Source organism: Gymnodraco acuticeps, unplaced genomic scaffold, assembly GCF_902827175.1.
Source record: "Gymnodraco acuticeps unplaced genomic scaffold, fGymAcu1.1, whole genome shotgun sequence".
NCBI lineage: Eukaryota > Metazoa > Chordata > Actinopteri > Perciformes > Bathydraconidae > Gymnodraco > Gymnodraco acuticeps.
The window spans coordinates 2,230,327-2,247,016 of record NW_022990334.1 but is presented as its reverse complement, the minus strand read 5'-3'; the positions used below and the strand labels follow the sequence as shown (position 1 = coordinate 2,247,016).

The 16,690-nt window shown below is 41.6% G+C and overlaps 1 protein-coding gene across 1 annotated transcript in view; it reads left to right on the top strand.

Moving 5' to 3' along the window:
- The first annotated feature begins 318 nt into the window (after positions 1 to 318).
- The window catches only part of stag2b (stromal antigen 2b), a 28,918-nt gene continuing 12,546 nt past the window's right edge, over positions 319 to 16,690 (top strand). Inside the window, exons 1-27 of the mRNA XM_034223217.1 lie at positions 319 to 583; positions 2,604 to 2,735; positions 2,827 to 2,908; positions 3,507 to 3,650; positions 3,763 to 3,859; positions 4,022 to 4,098; positions 4,275 to 4,479; positions 6,681 to 6,832; positions 8,579 to 8,652; positions 8,779 to 8,902; positions 9,773 to 9,871; positions 10,018 to 10,097; positions 10,256 to 10,363; positions 10,751 to 10,862; positions 10,956 to 11,073; positions 11,166 to 11,269; positions 12,160 to 12,252; positions 12,353 to 12,442; positions 12,542 to 12,745; positions 13,802 to 13,872; positions 14,005 to 14,092; positions 14,203 to 14,283; positions 14,385 to 14,477; positions 14,708 to 14,882; positions 15,577 to 15,716; positions 15,866 to 15,967; positions 16,083 to 16,231. Coding sequence (XP_034079108.1) covers positions 2,689 to 2,735; positions 2,827 to 2,908; positions 3,507 to 3,650; positions 3,763 to 3,859; positions 4,022 to 4,098; positions 4,275 to 4,479; positions 6,681 to 6,832; positions 8,579 to 8,652; positions 8,779 to 8,902; positions 9,773 to 9,871; positions 10,018 to 10,097; positions 10,256 to 10,363; positions 10,751 to 10,862; positions 10,956 to 11,073; positions 11,166 to 11,269; positions 12,160 to 12,252; positions 12,353 to 12,442; positions 12,542 to 12,745; positions 13,802 to 13,872; positions 14,005 to 14,092; positions 14,203 to 14,283; positions 14,385 to 14,477; positions 14,708 to 14,882; positions 15,577 to 15,716; positions 15,866 to 15,967; positions 16,083 to 16,231 — 2,909 coding nt within the window. The 5' untranslated portion in view covers positions 319 to 583; positions 2,604 to 2,688. The remainder of the gene's footprint in view (positions 584 to 2,603; positions 2,736 to 2,826; positions 2,909 to 3,506; positions 3,651 to 3,762; positions 3,860 to 4,021; positions 4,099 to 4,274; positions 4,480 to 6,680; positions 6,833 to 8,578; positions 8,653 to 8,778; positions 8,903 to 9,772; positions 9,872 to 10,017; positions 10,098 to 10,255; positions 10,364 to 10,750; positions 10,863 to 10,955; positions 11,074 to 11,165; positions 11,270 to 12,159; positions 12,253 to 12,352; positions 12,443 to 12,541; positions 12,746 to 13,801; positions 13,873 to 14,004; positions 14,093 to 14,202; positions 14,284 to 14,384; positions 14,478 to 14,707; positions 14,883 to 15,576; positions 15,717 to 15,865; positions 15,968 to 16,082; positions 16,232 to 16,690) is intronic.

Sequence of the window (16,690 nt, the reverse complement as noted above, 5' to 3'; positions counted from 1 at the left end):
GTTAAAATAATTGGGTTATGAGAGCAGGTTGCAGGCAATATCAAATTGGTTAATCTGAATATTTTACACAGGATGCAGATCGCCGCCGGAGCATTATATGGATTAGTTAATATCCCTGTGTCGCAAGAGGGATTTAAATTAGCTAATTTGACTGAGGTATTATATCAAATACTGAACTATGGTGGTAATAAACTCTTTTTTAGGTCAGTATTTTACCGAAATACTTTCTACTTCGTGACTACATTTGGTTCCTGTTTGCGTTTCCCCAGCAGCTTGTAAGAGATGACAAAGCACAGTCGTAGGATGTAGTGAGTCTCAGTGACCGCTAGATGTCAGCTCATCCTCGGTGTATCTAAAAGCGAGTCCCTCGGCCGCTAGGTGGTAGCTCTACACCAGGATATCCTTCTCCCAGGTCGTCGAAACAACAAACCGAACTACGGAGCAAGCGGGGTGAGAGAACGTCCGAAACCGCCTCTGACCGCGACTTTTAAACTCTTTTTACAGAATTTCAGTGGGATTCAGACGGAAGCTGTCCAACAATATTAAAAGTTAAGATTCTGCTGGGACTATATTGCACAACAAGGTAAGTTAGCTGTAAAATGGCGGAGAGCTATCTGGAAGTTAGTTGATTTGTATTTTGCTAGCCTTGTAGCTCTAGCTGAGCCCTGAGCGCGGACGCCTGCCTGAACCAAGTCGCTTCGCTAGCTCGCGGTACATGGCTGGTTGTTAGCAAGCTAACGAACTGGGTTTTCGGCACAGCGACGCAAAGTGTGTAGTTCGTACCCGAAATAAACGTTTTGTTGTTTCAGGCAACTTACTTGCACTTTATATATTTGTAAACAAAGTGTTTGTTGCTTATGCAATACGGTACTGGAACTCCCGAGGCAAGATGGAGGACGCAAGGACGTGATGTTTTTTTAGGTAACGTTAGCCGTAGCTGTTAGCATAGCTAACGAGTGGTAGTTAATATCAACTCCTAAATTGCAGTATATTTGTTGGCATGATTTGCTTTATCTTCGAATAAGCACTGAATACGAGTTGTGTGTAGAACTAAGGCTGGTTTTGTTCTCGCAAACATAGGTGACTAGCGTTATTGTGTACTAGCCAGCATTAGCATGCGCTAGTACAGTAGGGCTTGCGTTGTTTTGTTATTATGGACCAAGTACGATAGAGCTAGAAAACGCTGACGTTCTCGATAACCAACGAAAATGCACGGTTCATTCGTAGCCCTTTGTGTTCAGTAATTCACAGTTCGCTCATACGGACCAGTGCATGCTTATTTGATCAAATTTCAATTGGCTGACGCTGGGGGGAAAACGCCGAAATCCTCAGTTGCTCAGCTAGTGGCGCTAGCATTAGCAGAGCACCGGTGTCAATTTTTGACAGGCGCCGATGAAGAGCGCAGCCGTGTCGGCGTTGTTGGAGGGAACAGAGCCGGTGGTTAATGGCATAGTTGACTTGCAGGAGTCTACACTATTGTGTGTTTCAGTAAATCGAGGTATACTCGTCTAGTCTCGCTCCGCAGTAACAAGTTTATGAGATACACTGACCAATTTGGCGCCACTTTTTCAGTCTACACCCATATAATCCCGTCGTCTTGTCATGCATTATCCTCTCACTACCGATATGCACTGTAACCTAACAGGTTTTCAAATCCACAAATATAACAATGAACTTAGAACTCGCGAAGTCCCAACTACTTTATACATATTGATCATGTTGCATGTGTCTACGTTGACTGTGTTGTGAAGATTTCTCTGTCGATCATTGTATATTCATTAACAAAAAATGTTCGCGAATTCGTCATGTGGGCCACCACGTTTGGGATATTGTTAGTGATAATACCATGACGAACGTTACATCTTAATTACCACAGACCATTTATCGGAAGGCTTCTCACTACTCATACATTTTAGTATAATTTAGGAATACGAGTGACACTTGTATGTCATCATCACTGCGTGTTTTTTCGGATCATAAGATGAACCAATTGCACCCCGAGCGGGTATATCATGGGTGGAGTTAAAAGTCCTTTTCAGGAGTGAATAGTTTCCCCTGGGATAGTTGTATTGTCTTCTCCATTCTTACAGAGGCTTTTACACGTGTCCTAAATGTCTGTCGAATTCAAAATCCGATTTAAAAAAAGTTACATCTGCCCTCCCCTTTGATGTATTTGCCCCTCATTTACACATCACAAGCATGCAATAGTTTTTCTGTGGCCTGCAGTATCTTGTTGATGTTGATGCCGTCGTTTGATTGGTGGAGATATGTATGGGGCGGATAGGGCAGTGCCATATTTGGCCATTGAGGAAGACGCTCCAATATTCCTTGCGTGACGTTGGCTCTAAAGCAAGGGAGAGAGAAAGCAAGGGAACCAATGGCTACACAGCTTAGCATGACAGCAGCGTCAGTGTCCGCCCACTGTTACCATGTGAAACCGTTTTTCTCTCTGAATGTAATCAAAGAAACATTTGCTCAATACAGAGCATGTGATTTATTTGAACATACACATACACCTGCTTTTGTAGCATTTATTGTTTCTGCTGTGTCCAAACGAGGGTCTGCATATGTTGCTCACTCAATTTCTCTCTTTCATTTTCTAGGTCACATGCACCCTCTCCTGTCTTTTTATTTTCTGAGGATATAAAGCCAGTCATAAGTTGAAGTTATCCAGAAGATGTTACAGAAATGATAGCAGCACCAGAAATACCATCAGAGTTCACCTATACTCACCAGTAAGTTCTTGCTTCCACTTTCAATTTGCTCTGATTTAGGTTGAGGTTGAGGATGTGAATTTCAAATCTAATATTTGCTTGTGTCTCCCAGGGATACAGATACCCGATTCTCTTCAGACACAGACTTCTCTGAGGAACTCGATGGAAGGAGTGCGACCCCAGCCAAAGGAAAGGTATAGAAAGCACATCTGACTATATTAGTTGGAGATATTGTCGTTCTACTTTGTTATTAGTATCAATTATTGTGATTTTCTTTTGAAGATCTGCTTTGATTACAAGTAAATGTACAATAAGCTGCTTAAAGTGTTGGTAGTTAAACAGGTCATAATTCACTCTGTCTCTTTTATATTGCTGTGATTACATCTGTTATACAAATGTGTTACCAAACCTTTTCGCAGATTACATTGAGGCACAACATGATAACATTATCATTTACCTTCAACAAATACATTTGTTTGCTAAAAAGAGCTTAAACACAATATAGTATAAGTCAATGCAACCTCTGTAAGTTGAAGCTGTTACCTCCATTATTTAACCAAACAGAACTTTGCTATTAGCCAAAAAGATAAATAACATTCTCCTGGTTGCATCTCTTGTTTGTGCCCGACTGAGCAAGTGAGTTGCTACATTTGTTAGCCTAACACAGCATTTTACTTGGCAATCAACATTGTTTTGACCCAATATGTGACAAGTGTATATACAAAAAGAAATGTTTTCTCTATAATGATTCTCACACTTAATAACTAATTGTTGTCTTCTGTATTGTTCCAGGGTGGAAGGAAGGGGAAGAAAGCAGCAGGGGAGAAAGGCAAAGGCGGGAAGGGAGCGGGCCGGTTAAATGGCCACCACCAAGAGAATGGCATGGAGAACATGATGCTGTTTGAGGTGGTGCGGCTGGGCAGGAGTGCTATGCAGGTAGGAATGGCATTCTATTTGAGATCGCCACAATAAAACAAATGTGTTCCTCCATTCACACGAACTCATTCTAACTAATGGTCTCTTGCTGTACCCTTTATTTTTCCTGCAGTCTGTCGTTGATGATTGGATTGAGTCCTACAAAACTGACAGAGATGTTGCGCTACTAGATCTCATTAATTTCTTTATCCAGTGCTCGGGATGTAAAGGTACGTGTGTATCTATTTAGGTTATCCCCCTCGCATTGGTCCTTTTTAGATGCATTAAGAACCAGAACCACTCAGACGTATTTGTTACTCTCTTCTCTTTAAGTTGGTATTCTTGAACGTAAAGTAAAAACATTTTCTGTCTAACTCTTCTGTTTTAATTAGGTGTGGTCAGCGGAGAAATGTTTCGAAACATGCAGAACTCTGAGATCATCCGACGAATGACAGAAGAATTTGATGAGGTAACTACACTTTTTCCCGTTAAATCATTACAATATCTTACAGGTCATTTCAAGTTATATATTATATTAACCAAATAGGATTTGCTACATTTCTTACAGGACAGTTATAACTACACATTGTAGTCGTGTTTTTTTCTTTGCATTTACTGACGTCCTTCCCTCTGTGGCCTCTGTAGGACAGCGGTGACTACCCTCTAACCATAGCAGGACCCCAGTGGAAAAAGTTCAAGTCAAGCTTTTGTGAATTCATTGCGGTGCTCGTGCGCCAGTGTCAATACAGTATCATCTATGATGAGTACATGATGGACACAGTCATCTCCCTCCTCACCGGACTATCAGACTCCCAAGTCCGAGCCTTCAGACACACCTCAACACTGGCAGGTAGGAGGAGCGGAGTCTGTATTTCTGTGTGTGGTTGAGGTACCGCTGAATGGCAGTAATTGGCATGTTCTATACGTAAACAGAGTAGCTATGTGTCTGGGAAGCGGGGAGCGGCCAGTTGGGAGGGATCATGGAGCACTGTGTTCTTGGCTAATCAGAACAGCTTTTTTCTTTATATTTGTATTGGGTGATAGAGTCAATATAACAAATTAGAAAATGATGGCTGTTCAAATCATCCAAATGTTATAGACATTGCAATATGGACTTGTGTAATTAGGAAATAGTAGTACGTTTTTAAATTCTGAATAAAGTATTGTGTGCTGAAGAGAAGTTCCAGGGTATTCTACAGACTTAATACAACATCACAGCATGCTTGATCTAATATCATTTTTCAATGATAATGCTAATAGTGCCCCACTAATATAGCAAATTAAAATGCAATTGTCAAAATATTCACAATAAGTTATCTTTTCCCAAGTAATGCAGCCCTAGATAAATTCCCTAAACGCTTATTGAACATGGCTGTTTGAACTTGTCTTGCCTGATTAAACTCCCTTTGAGTTGCGTTCCTCCTGTGAGAGCAGAGTACCTGACACCTTTATCATGAGCAGTGCTTGTTTACAAATACCAGGCAGCGTAGGTGGATTTACTTGCTATAATACATTTCCAAAGGCCCGGATGATGCAAATAGTGTGCTCTACTATAACCAGAGGCATGCAGAACATGCTGCCAAAATGATTTATGCAACTCTATTATACATTCTTTAAACAATAGTTGTAATTGAGCATGTGTGGATGCGACCAGAAAACATTCAAGTGATGTTCTGTGTGGGGAAAATGTCTCTATTCTCATGGCGGTGTACAACTGTTGCATGCTTTTTTTGTTATGGTGTTGACACTGTTCTTGGCTGCCCTGTTGGAGCAGTTACTGCAGAGCTGTTTCAGGTTCCCTGTGTGTTGATGGACCAACTTGTACCCTTTGCATCTTATGGCGCATTTCCACTATAGCGCGGTTTAAGCTTGCCGTGCCCGTTTTTGGTTGCATTTCCACTTGGCGTAGTTCCGGCTAGCAGGTACTATTTCACAGTTTTCTGGCCCCATAAAATCAAGGTTCTTAGCGGGCCAACAACCGGGCTGAGTCGGGCTGAGTAATAACTAGAGAGAGAATCACTGGCAAGGGGGCTACAACTACAACAAGATGAACATATTTGACCGTGATTTAATTGTAATACACGTTTCAAAATGATGCCGAAGTAACAACATACTGATACCGGTTAGTAAAAACCATGAATTAATGCTTTGACAAGTCTGCAGATAGACGGCAGGCGAAAAACCCTTTTAAAATGCGTGTTTTCTAAATGTAGCTTGGCTAAGCTAACGTTATATATTCTCCGACCATCCACACTCACAACAACGGCCTATACAGACATAAATAAACCAGCGACTGTATTCGCCATGACACAGGCAGTCTGTGGTTTGTACTTGTTTAACTTTTGTCAAGTTTCTGAACAGATATGAGGAGCTGTGAGCTCTGAGTGCTAAGAGCTAACGGCTGTGTTGTTTTTCTGTGGTTCACATTGAAGATGACGTCACGGCTCCGCCTACACTGCGTTACTATAGTTACTGCCCCAGCTACTAAACTGTAATGGAAACGCAGCATAAAGTGAGCCAGTCCTAACAAGGCCTAACTATACCGTACTAAGCCAATGGCCCTGCAATGGAAATGCGCCATTACTTTGTTTGCCTCGTATCATTTCAAGCGTATTCCCATCCAAGATTAAATATGAGAGGGCTGCACATAAGGTTTGATTTTTAAAAGGATGTTCTTCAAATATGTAGAATTTGAAGAACATTCAAGAAAGTATTTCACGGTGTTTGCTTTCGGCCTGTGCCTCATCATTACTTTTTTAGTTTTGGTCTTCTAAGGGAAAAGTGTGGCCCCCTCCTAATGAATTAAAGAGTTAAAGAAACTGAAAGTCATATTTGAAAGTCCCATTTTTCAGTTGCTTTTCATACCTACAGATTACATTTCCCCCCACGGGTTAGTTTGTGTTGTGTTATGGAAGCATAAACAAAGTATCTAGGCAGGGAAACTCACACACATGCTTTAGTAAGCTTTGAAGTAATAATACATGAAAGGGTTATCGTTGTTCTGCATTGGTTTTGCCTGTGTCTTGATGTTACTCGTTTGTGTTTTGGCAGCCATGAAGCTGATGACAGCCCTGGTGAATGTAGCTCTGAACCTGAGCATCAACATGGACAACACTCAGCGCCAGTACGAGGCGGAGAGGAATAAGATCGTGGCCAAAAGAGCTAACGACAGACTGGAGCTGCTCCTGCAGAAACGCAAAGAGGTGAGGGTGGCCGCATGGCAACGTGCCCCCTTTGTTTCAAAATACCTGAGCACATGCCTTTCGCATTTCAACACACATCAGATGATTCAAAACTTTGGCAGGAAGTCAACAGGCCAATTTGTATATAGTGTGCGCTCACTGATATGTATGCTTTTTGTTTATGTAATATCAAATCCTTCCTTGTACAGAATTGTGGAAAACAGTGTGTTTTGATAGATACAGAGCTATTGTAATAACACAGCAGAGAGCTACGATTATTATTATTTCCCCCTCGCTCTAGAGTACAACGATAAACTTCTGCCATTCAAAAGATATTCAGCCAGTGATGTCGGAAAGGAAATTGCATTTTCATTGTTTTTATTCCCATGTAGGCCGAAGTCTGCTTTCCAATTAAATTACCTTTTTTATATAATGCCTTTTTTAACCACTTTTTCCGTAGTTCGTCTTTTCCCAGATAGCCAATTTAATTCAGAGCAGTTGGCTTAAGCGGCCAGTCATTCTTTTTGCATTTCTAGTAAAAAAACAAGGCGACCTAAAAACCCACTACATCAGTTAAGTTTGTCATTTCGAAGAACCTTGTTTTAATAATCATGGAAAGTGGCTGTAAAGAGAGGTAGGAGTCAAAACATCAGTCAGACCCACTTCTTTTTTTGTACTTCATGTAGGACTAATGTTTAAGCCAAAATTGAACGAGAAACTATAATAGAAATCCAAATGAAACATTGCCCCATCTGCTGATTCACATCATCCTGCCTGACATGTAGTCAAACCATTTAGGTAAGGCCCCTGCAACCGAGCTTACTAATGACACTAATGGATATAAGAGTAAATAATTGTGGATTGCTCCAGCTCGTCCATAAACCTGTTCCATTTTTAGAACTGCAACACCTCTGTAGGTGACAGAGCCGCAGTGACTGTGTTAGTGTAATAGAGAGGCGAAGTCACGCCCATCTACTTCTGAAAAAGTTTGCATTGAAGTCAATGGAGAGAGAAAGATTATCTTTCGATCCCGTTTGAATTGTGCCACGAATTACACATATGATGTTTGTCAATTTAAAAAAATAATTTCCATGTCAAAAAAAGTCACAGTTTGTCTTAAAACTGTTGACATGTAAGACTATGAAAAATACACAACTAGAAAGACTACGAATCCCGGTCCCGCATGCTGGCTCTTACGGAACCGACTAACTCCCCTTGTGTGTATGTACAGCTCTCAACATGCCCAGACTTGTAGTGATTTTCACCTCTTTTAATACTTTTCACCTCATTCTGAAAGAAAGACGTGAAATGTGACTGGTGTGTGGTGCGGGATGGGAGATGTAGTTAATTGAGCGGTTTCACACAAAAAAAGTGTTACTTCACATTTTTACAACACATTTTTATTATTGTTTTCAAAATGATCTTTTAAATTGACAAACATCATATGTGTAATTCGTGGCACAATTCAAACAGGATCAAAAGATAATCTTTCTCTCTCCATTGACTTCAATACATACTTTTTCCGAAATAAGGTCCCATGGAGCTCCCCCGGAAAGGGAGGGACTTCGCCTCTCTATTCAGCAGGGATTGTCTGTTTTATTCCCGTTATACAACAGCCGGTCCCACCGGGCATCCATCTGTTGGTTCACTTGGCAAACACGCTCGTCTGTTATGTTTACGATGCCTCTCATTCACCTCTTACTGTAGCATTCTGTGCATTAAGGCTTCATGTGTGACCAATGTCTTTTGTTCTGCTCTCCATTTCAGCTCCAAGAAAATCAGGATGAGATTGAAAACATGATGAACGCCATATTCAAAGGAGTGTTCGTTCACCGATATCGGTATGGCTTCCCATAATGCTCATCTATTATTCAAAAAAACGATGACGTTGATTATGGTTTTTAAAGCATTTAGCGAAACTGTATCATCGTATCCTGTTAAACAAAGACTTTTGTGATGCTTTCCAGTGATGCGATAGCCGAAATCAGGGCGATCTGTATAGAAGAGATCGGAGTGTGGATGAAACTCTATAGCGATGCCTTCCTCAACGACAGCTATCTGAAGTATGTGGGCTGGACGATGCACGATAAGGTGGGTCAACAATTCTTTAGCTCTTTTTCTTAAGATTCTTCTAACACACACACGGTCCAGCGTGAAGTTATTACTTTATTTTGCTCATCATACCTTTTGACGACTGTGTGAAACAAGTAATAATGTGAGTTATGGCTTCACAACTAATCTACATTTTTATAAAAATTGCAACATGGATCAGTGCAATATTCAAATGGCAGGAAGCACAATGTTTTAATGCAGAAAAGGTGTTAAAATAACATTTTGAATACATTTTTGTGGAGCTGTAGTATTATCTGGCCTAAAAATCGCATTCTACAAACTCTACAAAATATATTTTGCTCCAAATCCTCTTTTAAAAATCACACCATTTAATATATATATATTTTTTAATGATCACGAGAATTCTGAAATTAAATTTTTTTTATTTAATCGCTCAAATCTCATCGCAATTGCAATATCACCAAAAAATAAATCGATAAATGTGCAGCCTTGATTTAAAGCCCTCCTTCTCTTACTTTTGTTGAATCTGTAGGTGTAGCCTGATTATGTTGGTATTACAGGGAGTTCTGTGGTGCCACATAATTCCCAGTGTAGCTGAACGTCAGACTGAGCAGATGTCTACTCAGGCAGAATAATTGAAAGCACCTGTGTGGGTGTGCAGGGCTGTGAAAGGCCCAATCAATGACTCAATTGTTAACTAAGTGTAGCAACAGAAATCCAGAGCACACAATGAATGCCTGCTGTTACACTGCCATTGATTCACTAATTCTCTAATTGGAAATCAAAAGGAAACGGCAAGTTATGTTTTCAAGGTTTGTTTTTTGTAAACACAAGAAGGAAAAGTATTCTATAAACTTAAATGACTGTTTTTTCAATTATCTTGTGCAGCAAGGCGAGGTACGTCTGAAGTGTCTGACAGCTCTGCAGGGTCTCTACTACAACAGAGAGCTCAACGCCAGACTGGAGCTCTTCACCAGCCGCTTCAAGGTCAGCACCACCTGCTGGACACTTCCCTCACAACAGCCTTATTGTTTCAAACGTATACACATGCTCTTTGGACTGTGCACTGACAGAATGTCACCTACTAATCAGTTGCAAAATAAATGATCTTTAATTGATTTATCTCTGCACAGGACCGCATTGTCTCCATGACTCTTGACAAAGAGTACGACGTTGCAGTACAAGCGATTAAGCTGCTCACTCTAGTGTTGAAGTAAGTGCCTGTGTTCTTGGTTGTCTGTGTAATATTATTTCCATATATAAATAGAGCATAGTATTTGCGTTAAAGGCACACACTTTTCTAGAATCACCTCAAGTGCACTCTGATAACTACTTGGTTACTAATGTTTACTTTCTTATTTGCCCCTGCAGTAGTACAGATGAAGTGCTGACTCCTGAGGACTGTGAGAGTGTGTATCACTTGGTCTACTCGGCACACAGGCCCGTCGCCATCGCAGCTGGAGAGTTCCTCTTTAAGAAGTATGTCCGACTTAAATCCAACTTCTCACTGAACAGAACAGAGAAGCATTAGGGGAATTATTTTAGAGGCTACTTGGGAAAGGAGGAGAGCATTTATGGAGTAAATATCGAAATACAGTAAACAAGAATTGAGGGCTCTGATGCGTTGAGATTTATCTAAATTCTGATCCTGAGGCCAGTAAAGATTCACACCTAATGACTAAAGAAAATAGTATGTGAGGGTGCATTAATAACTTTGTAGCTTTTGCATCACTGAGTTTTTCTAAGTTCACAACTTGTTTTTATGTTTAGTTAATTGAACAAGTCAGTCCTCAGTTGAGCTTGTGTGTTTGCATTGTGCCACTTGCAGTTGTGTGTTTGCCAACTCATGCTTTAATGTTCTCACAGATTGTTCAGCCAGCGAGAACCAGAGGAGGAAGGTGCCCCCAAGAGGAGAGGCAGACAAAGCCCCAACGCCAACCTCATCAAGACCACTGTCTTCTTCTTCCTGGAGAGCGAGGTATGGCATCACGCTGTTTGGATAGTTACTCTCACACATGGGCTAAAGTCTTTCCTTCCAGTGTCCTTCATTTGAGTGAACATTCCCCCCCAGCTTCACGAGCATGCGGCCTACCTGGTGGACTCTCTGTGGGAGTGCGGTCCAGAGCTACTGAAGGACTGGGAGTGTATGATCAGCTTACTGCTGGACGACCCGCTGCCGGGGGAGGAAGGTGAGGCACCGGTTTCTAATTCAAACCAACGCCTCTTGTGTTACGCTGAGCACCAACAGATCATTCTGATTGTTTTATGTCACTTCTTGCAGCTCTCACGGAGAGACAAGAGACGGCCCTGATAGAAATCATGCTGTGCACTGTACGCCAGGCGGCTGAATGCCACCCACCTGTTGGGAGAGGAACAGGGAAGAGGGTAAGAGCGGCTCACACATTTTCAAAGAATGCTCAAATGATAACTCAGGGCTTTCTTCGCATAGGCCTGACTGTAATAACAGCCATTGTGTTGAACATTGATCAGTCAACTTTAGAGATGGATCAGTGCTAAATCTAAAGGCACTTTATGTCCACCTCACTTGCACAGTAAATGTATTTTTAAATAAGTCTTCAACCCTCATAAAGTGAGCATTTCATCTTTGCCTCCTTCTTCTTGCTTTGTCTGACAGCTGTGTTTAAGAATTTAAGATAACATCATTGTTTTCTACGAATGGTAGATTGCATTTGTTGGAGCATGTGAACAGTTGTTGGTTGATATTGGGGAATGTATAACACTGTTTAATGCTCGTGTTTACACATTTGAGATAAAAGAGCCTGCTAAATGTTTTCCTGCCATTCTGCTTGCTATTGCCTGTAGACAGTTCATGTGTAGCCATTTCCTTAAGGACTGTAGTTACCAAATCTGGCAGGATATTATACCATTCACTTAATTTGTTACCATCTAATAGAAATGAGACGTTAAAGTTCTAAAAATAAACTTTGTTTCTTAAGGGATATAACTTTAGAAGCCTTTTGGTCCTTTTTAAATATGTATTTGAAAGCTAAACTACTTATTGACGAGCATGATACGTTTAAATAATTTGAAGACATTTTTTTTAAACAGTTAAGATATCTCATAGACACATTTAAAACCTGCCGCTCAAACATTCTTCTTTTGAACTGGAGCTACATACATCTCTATAAATGTGACATTTGCACATGGCATCAACTTAACCCGAACTCTAACCGCAAATAGCCTCTTTTGAAAAGTAAACTCTACAGAAAGTTCGATGTGCAGAACAAGCTCTAACTCTCTGCATGTACGATCAGGTGATGACGGCTAAAGAGAAGAAGACTCAGCTGGATGACAGGACCAGAATGACGGAGCTGTTTGCTGTGGCTTTGCCCCCTCTGCTGGCCAAGGTATGATACAGCCACTCTGTTCTCAACAAGTGTTCTCAACAAGTGTTCTGCCTCTGTGTTCATCTGTTAGAAAATATAACGTTGAATGTTTGTCCCACAGTACGCCATGGATTCAGAGAAGATAACTAACCTCCTGCAGCTGCCTCAGTACTTTGACCTGGACATTTACACCACAGGACGTCTAGAAAAGGTAATACAGAAAGCACTAGTTAAATAAGAGAAAATTGGGTTTGTTTGTTTGTCTTCCTCATTGACTGCAATAACACATGATACGTCTCTCTTAACGCAGCACCTGGAGTCCCTGCTGCGTCAGATCAGGGAGATTGTGGAGAAGCACACAGACACTGACGTGTTGGAGGTCTGCTCCAAGACTTACCACGCCCTCTGCAACGAGGAGTTCACCATCTTCAACAAGGTGGACATCGCCCGCTCCCAGCTGCTGGATGAGCTGGTGGACAAGTTCAACCGGCTACTGGAGGACTTCCTTCAAGAGGTAGGAGTGACGGGACGCACGTGTTCCTGAAACACGCATGGTTTTACTCATCACTCTTCTGGTCAAATGGGCCTGACCCTCTAACACTTATCTACTTAACCACATCATAAATTCGCCTCCATGTTTTTCCTTATTGTTATGTTTCACCTGAAAATGTCAACTTTGATTTACTTGCAATAAGACTTTTAGTCCAAGACTTTGGTGACACAGGGCTCAACGCTAACTTTTAAAAGTGGTTGCCAGGCTGGCAACCAGGCATCAGCTTTTGGTTTCCAAAACTGAAATACGGTTGCCATTTTTAGACACCTTATATTTTAAATAATTAAGATACTATACAGTTATACATCAACTTAATAATGAACATGTGACACAAAAGAATGTTCAAATGCTTTACAATAAGTAATTAACACAATGAATTGAAACTTAAGTGGTAGTAAACTTGTCCACCCTCAATTGCTGGTATACTAAATACCAGTAGTGCGGTTGTTCTTCACAGATCCCTCACAAATGAATTGAGCAAGTCACTGGTTTCTTGGTCATCCGTTGTCTCCCTTTCAAATGTGGGTTTTCCTGACCTTTGTGCTGACCCCCAGCATAGATCCATTGGCCCTTCAGCATTGAAGTCTTGGATTGGCCAGACTAATACATTTCTAATGTTAAATAAATGAAAACCATTCACACGCTAAAGTTTCGTTTTGCACTTTTATTCTGGTAGTAATAAGATCGGGACTCTTATTTAGGAACTTAAACCAGAAGTGAATGGACAACGGAGCAGAATGCACATATATATTTCGCCTCCCAAGACTTATGTTAACAAATAATTAACATTTATCTCTTTTGGGGTGCACATTTAGCTGTTTGCTGTCCTTATTTCTTTATGTAAAAAAACTGGTTGCCACTGATGGCGACCAAAGGCCAAGAAGTTGTTGACATGTCAAATCAACATTTACGTTTGATCTGAAAAGCCGTGTTTGTATCCGCACTGGGAGGCTCAGTCTTTTTACCAGATGAGTAAACCATAACAATTTAACACGGTTCCCAAATGTCTCTTTCCAGGGTGAAGAGGCTGATGAAGATGATGCTTATCAGGTTTTGTCAACTATAAAGAGGATCACAGCTTTCCACAAGTAAGACATTCATTTTAATTTGAGTACCGTTTCCTTCCCCCTCTCCAATCTCCTGTGCTAAAGACATAGCAATAATGTACCTCTGCTACATGTGTCTGAAACTGACTGGAGTTTTCCTCTAACCTGTTGTAGCGCACATGACTTGTCGGGGTGGGACCTGTTCACCAGCAACTTCAAGCTTCTCAACACAGGCATAGAGAATGGAGACATGCCCGAGCAGGTTAGTAAACATACACACGCGCAAAGTGAACGCTCATAAAATGATCCATTTTGAGAAAAGTAATGAAGCTAACTCATCTGTGATTGATTTTCTTCTCTTCTGGTGAGCAGATAGTCATCCACTCTCTGCAGTGTACCCACTATGTGATCCTGTGGAACCTGGCCAAGTCCTCTGAGGGCAACTCCAAAAAGGTGAGGTCTAAAAGACAAACTTCATAGCCCTATTCTGCACTGAAGAGAACTTGAAAGAGCAATGTTAACAAATTAAATCTGTCTTTTCTATAAAAAATCAGGACGACATGATTACCCTGAGGAAGCAGATGAGGGCGTTCTGTATGATGTGTCAGCGCTACCTCACTAATGTCAACACAGCCGTCAAAGAACAGGTGACACACACACACACGTGCATATGACATTGACATGTGTAGCAGCAGTCGTTGCAAACATCTTTGATGCATATCTTTAACGTGGACCATCTGCGCCTCACAACAGATGTATAATTTAAAATTCCCTGTATCATTTTCTCAGGAACATCACGTGCAACAAGTGATGTTGCACTGCTCTCGTCCACACTGACCTTTTGTATCTTTTTCTGTCTCCTTCCTCCCTCCTACAGGCATTCACCATCCTGTGTGATCTCCTACTCATCTTCAGCCACCAGATGGTGTCCGGAGGCAGGGAACACCTGGAGCCTCTGGTCTATTCCCCCGAGGACTCGCTGCAGGTGGAGCTGCTCTCCTTCATCCTGAACCATGTCTTCATAGACCAGGACGATGAAACAAACAGCACAGGTACAAATGACCAGGTCAGGCAGCTCATTTACTTTCTGCTCTGCTCCCAAAGCAAGGACAGCAAGTAAGGGTCCACTAATGCGGCTTTCTGAGCGCCAGGGTCTTTTTCAATTGTTGCGACTTTTTCGCAGATTCTTGATTGAAAAAAAAAAAAAAAAACGGTTTACACCCAGCGGCTTTTTTTTCTGAGACCACTCCTGTTTGTGTGCCTGCTCCAAGCCCTGGCAGTTAGAAATAGTTTAAAATGTTTGAGAAAAGGTTTGGTGACATCACTATTAAAAACTGGAGCAGTAGCTTGTTTATGGCCGCGTCCTCAGACAGAAACATCACAGAGATGGAAAAGCACATTTCGGCCGAGCGGACCTTGGATGCTGTTGCCGGGGAGTTTTGTACTTTTATTGCCGCACGAGGATTGTCCTCCTCGCTCTACGTCTGTCAGACTGAACGCCGAAGCTCATTCATATAAAGTGTAAGAGCAAGCATTCCCAGGTTCAACGTAATGGTAGAAAACAATGTCAAACAAATAGAGTAGCAGAAATAGGTGGCGATTCTGGTCTGTCGTACTACAGTGGTGAAACGATCCTCTTCCGGGCGCCTTTCTGCTAGATACAGGCGCTATGTGGTCACATGCACTTTTTGCAAATCGGCCAATGTGCAGCTTGTAATTTTCCCTTTTCTTCTCCAATCACCTCAGACGGGCAACAGGACGATGAGGCACTAAAGATTGAAGCCCTGCACAAGAGGAGAAACCTCCTCGCTGCCTACTGTAAACTCATCATCTTCTGCGTGGTAGACATGAAGACGGGAGCGGACATCTTTAAACAGTACATGAGGGTTCGTTCTGATCAATTAAAAATGGCCAATAATGAACTGTACACGTGCAGCAGATGGTACATTGTCTGTCTTATCATTACACATATAAATCCTTTCGTCTACAGGGATACATGTTAATGTCTGAGTAATGTTTTCTGCGTTCTTTACAGTATTACAATGATTATGGAGACATCATCAAGGAGACTATGAGTAAGACTCGGCAAATCGACAAGATTCAGTGTGCCAAGACGCTCATCATCAGTCTGCAGCAGGTCAGTCACCACACTTTTGCTCCCTTGTTCATTCTTTCAGTCACTTTGAATTGTTTCATCCTACTTTGTAAGAGATGGTTAGTCTTATGTTTTCCTCCTCTTCTCCTTCTTCTAGCTGTTCCATGAGATGCTGTCTGAGCTGGGCCACGGGTTCGACCGCTCCTCCTCTTTATTCTGCGGAATCAAAGAGTTGGCTCGACGCTTTTCTCTTACCTTCGGTCTCGACCAAGTGAAAACCAGGGACGCTATCGCTATGCTTCACAAGTAAGGCTTCGTTCCACTCCTGTTACATTTGTTGGCTTGGCATCTGGGAACTGTCACGTTAGACAAATGACCCTTTGATTAGCGTGCTTCTGCTTGCCATGTTGTTCTTTCCTCTGGATTTATGATGCCCTAAGTGATATAATGTTGCACTTTTGCCTTTCCCAATAACCCGTAAAAACATGAAACGCACAGCAGAGAAACAGACCCACAAACACACGACTCCTCTGTTGCATACTTAACCCAGAGCAGCACAATGTGTTCCGTGTCTAGCAAAATGTGGGCCTCTCAGTTTGTAACAATGCTAACTCCTGTGGCTACATCATGTAATTCCCACCATGGTGTTTAAAGGCTATCTGTTGCAGTGACACATTTGACCTTTTTAAGAAGTACATATTGTTTCCTTTCAGCAGCAAACGAGTGTATTAAAGGCTCACAGTCCTCCACATTTGTAAACACACC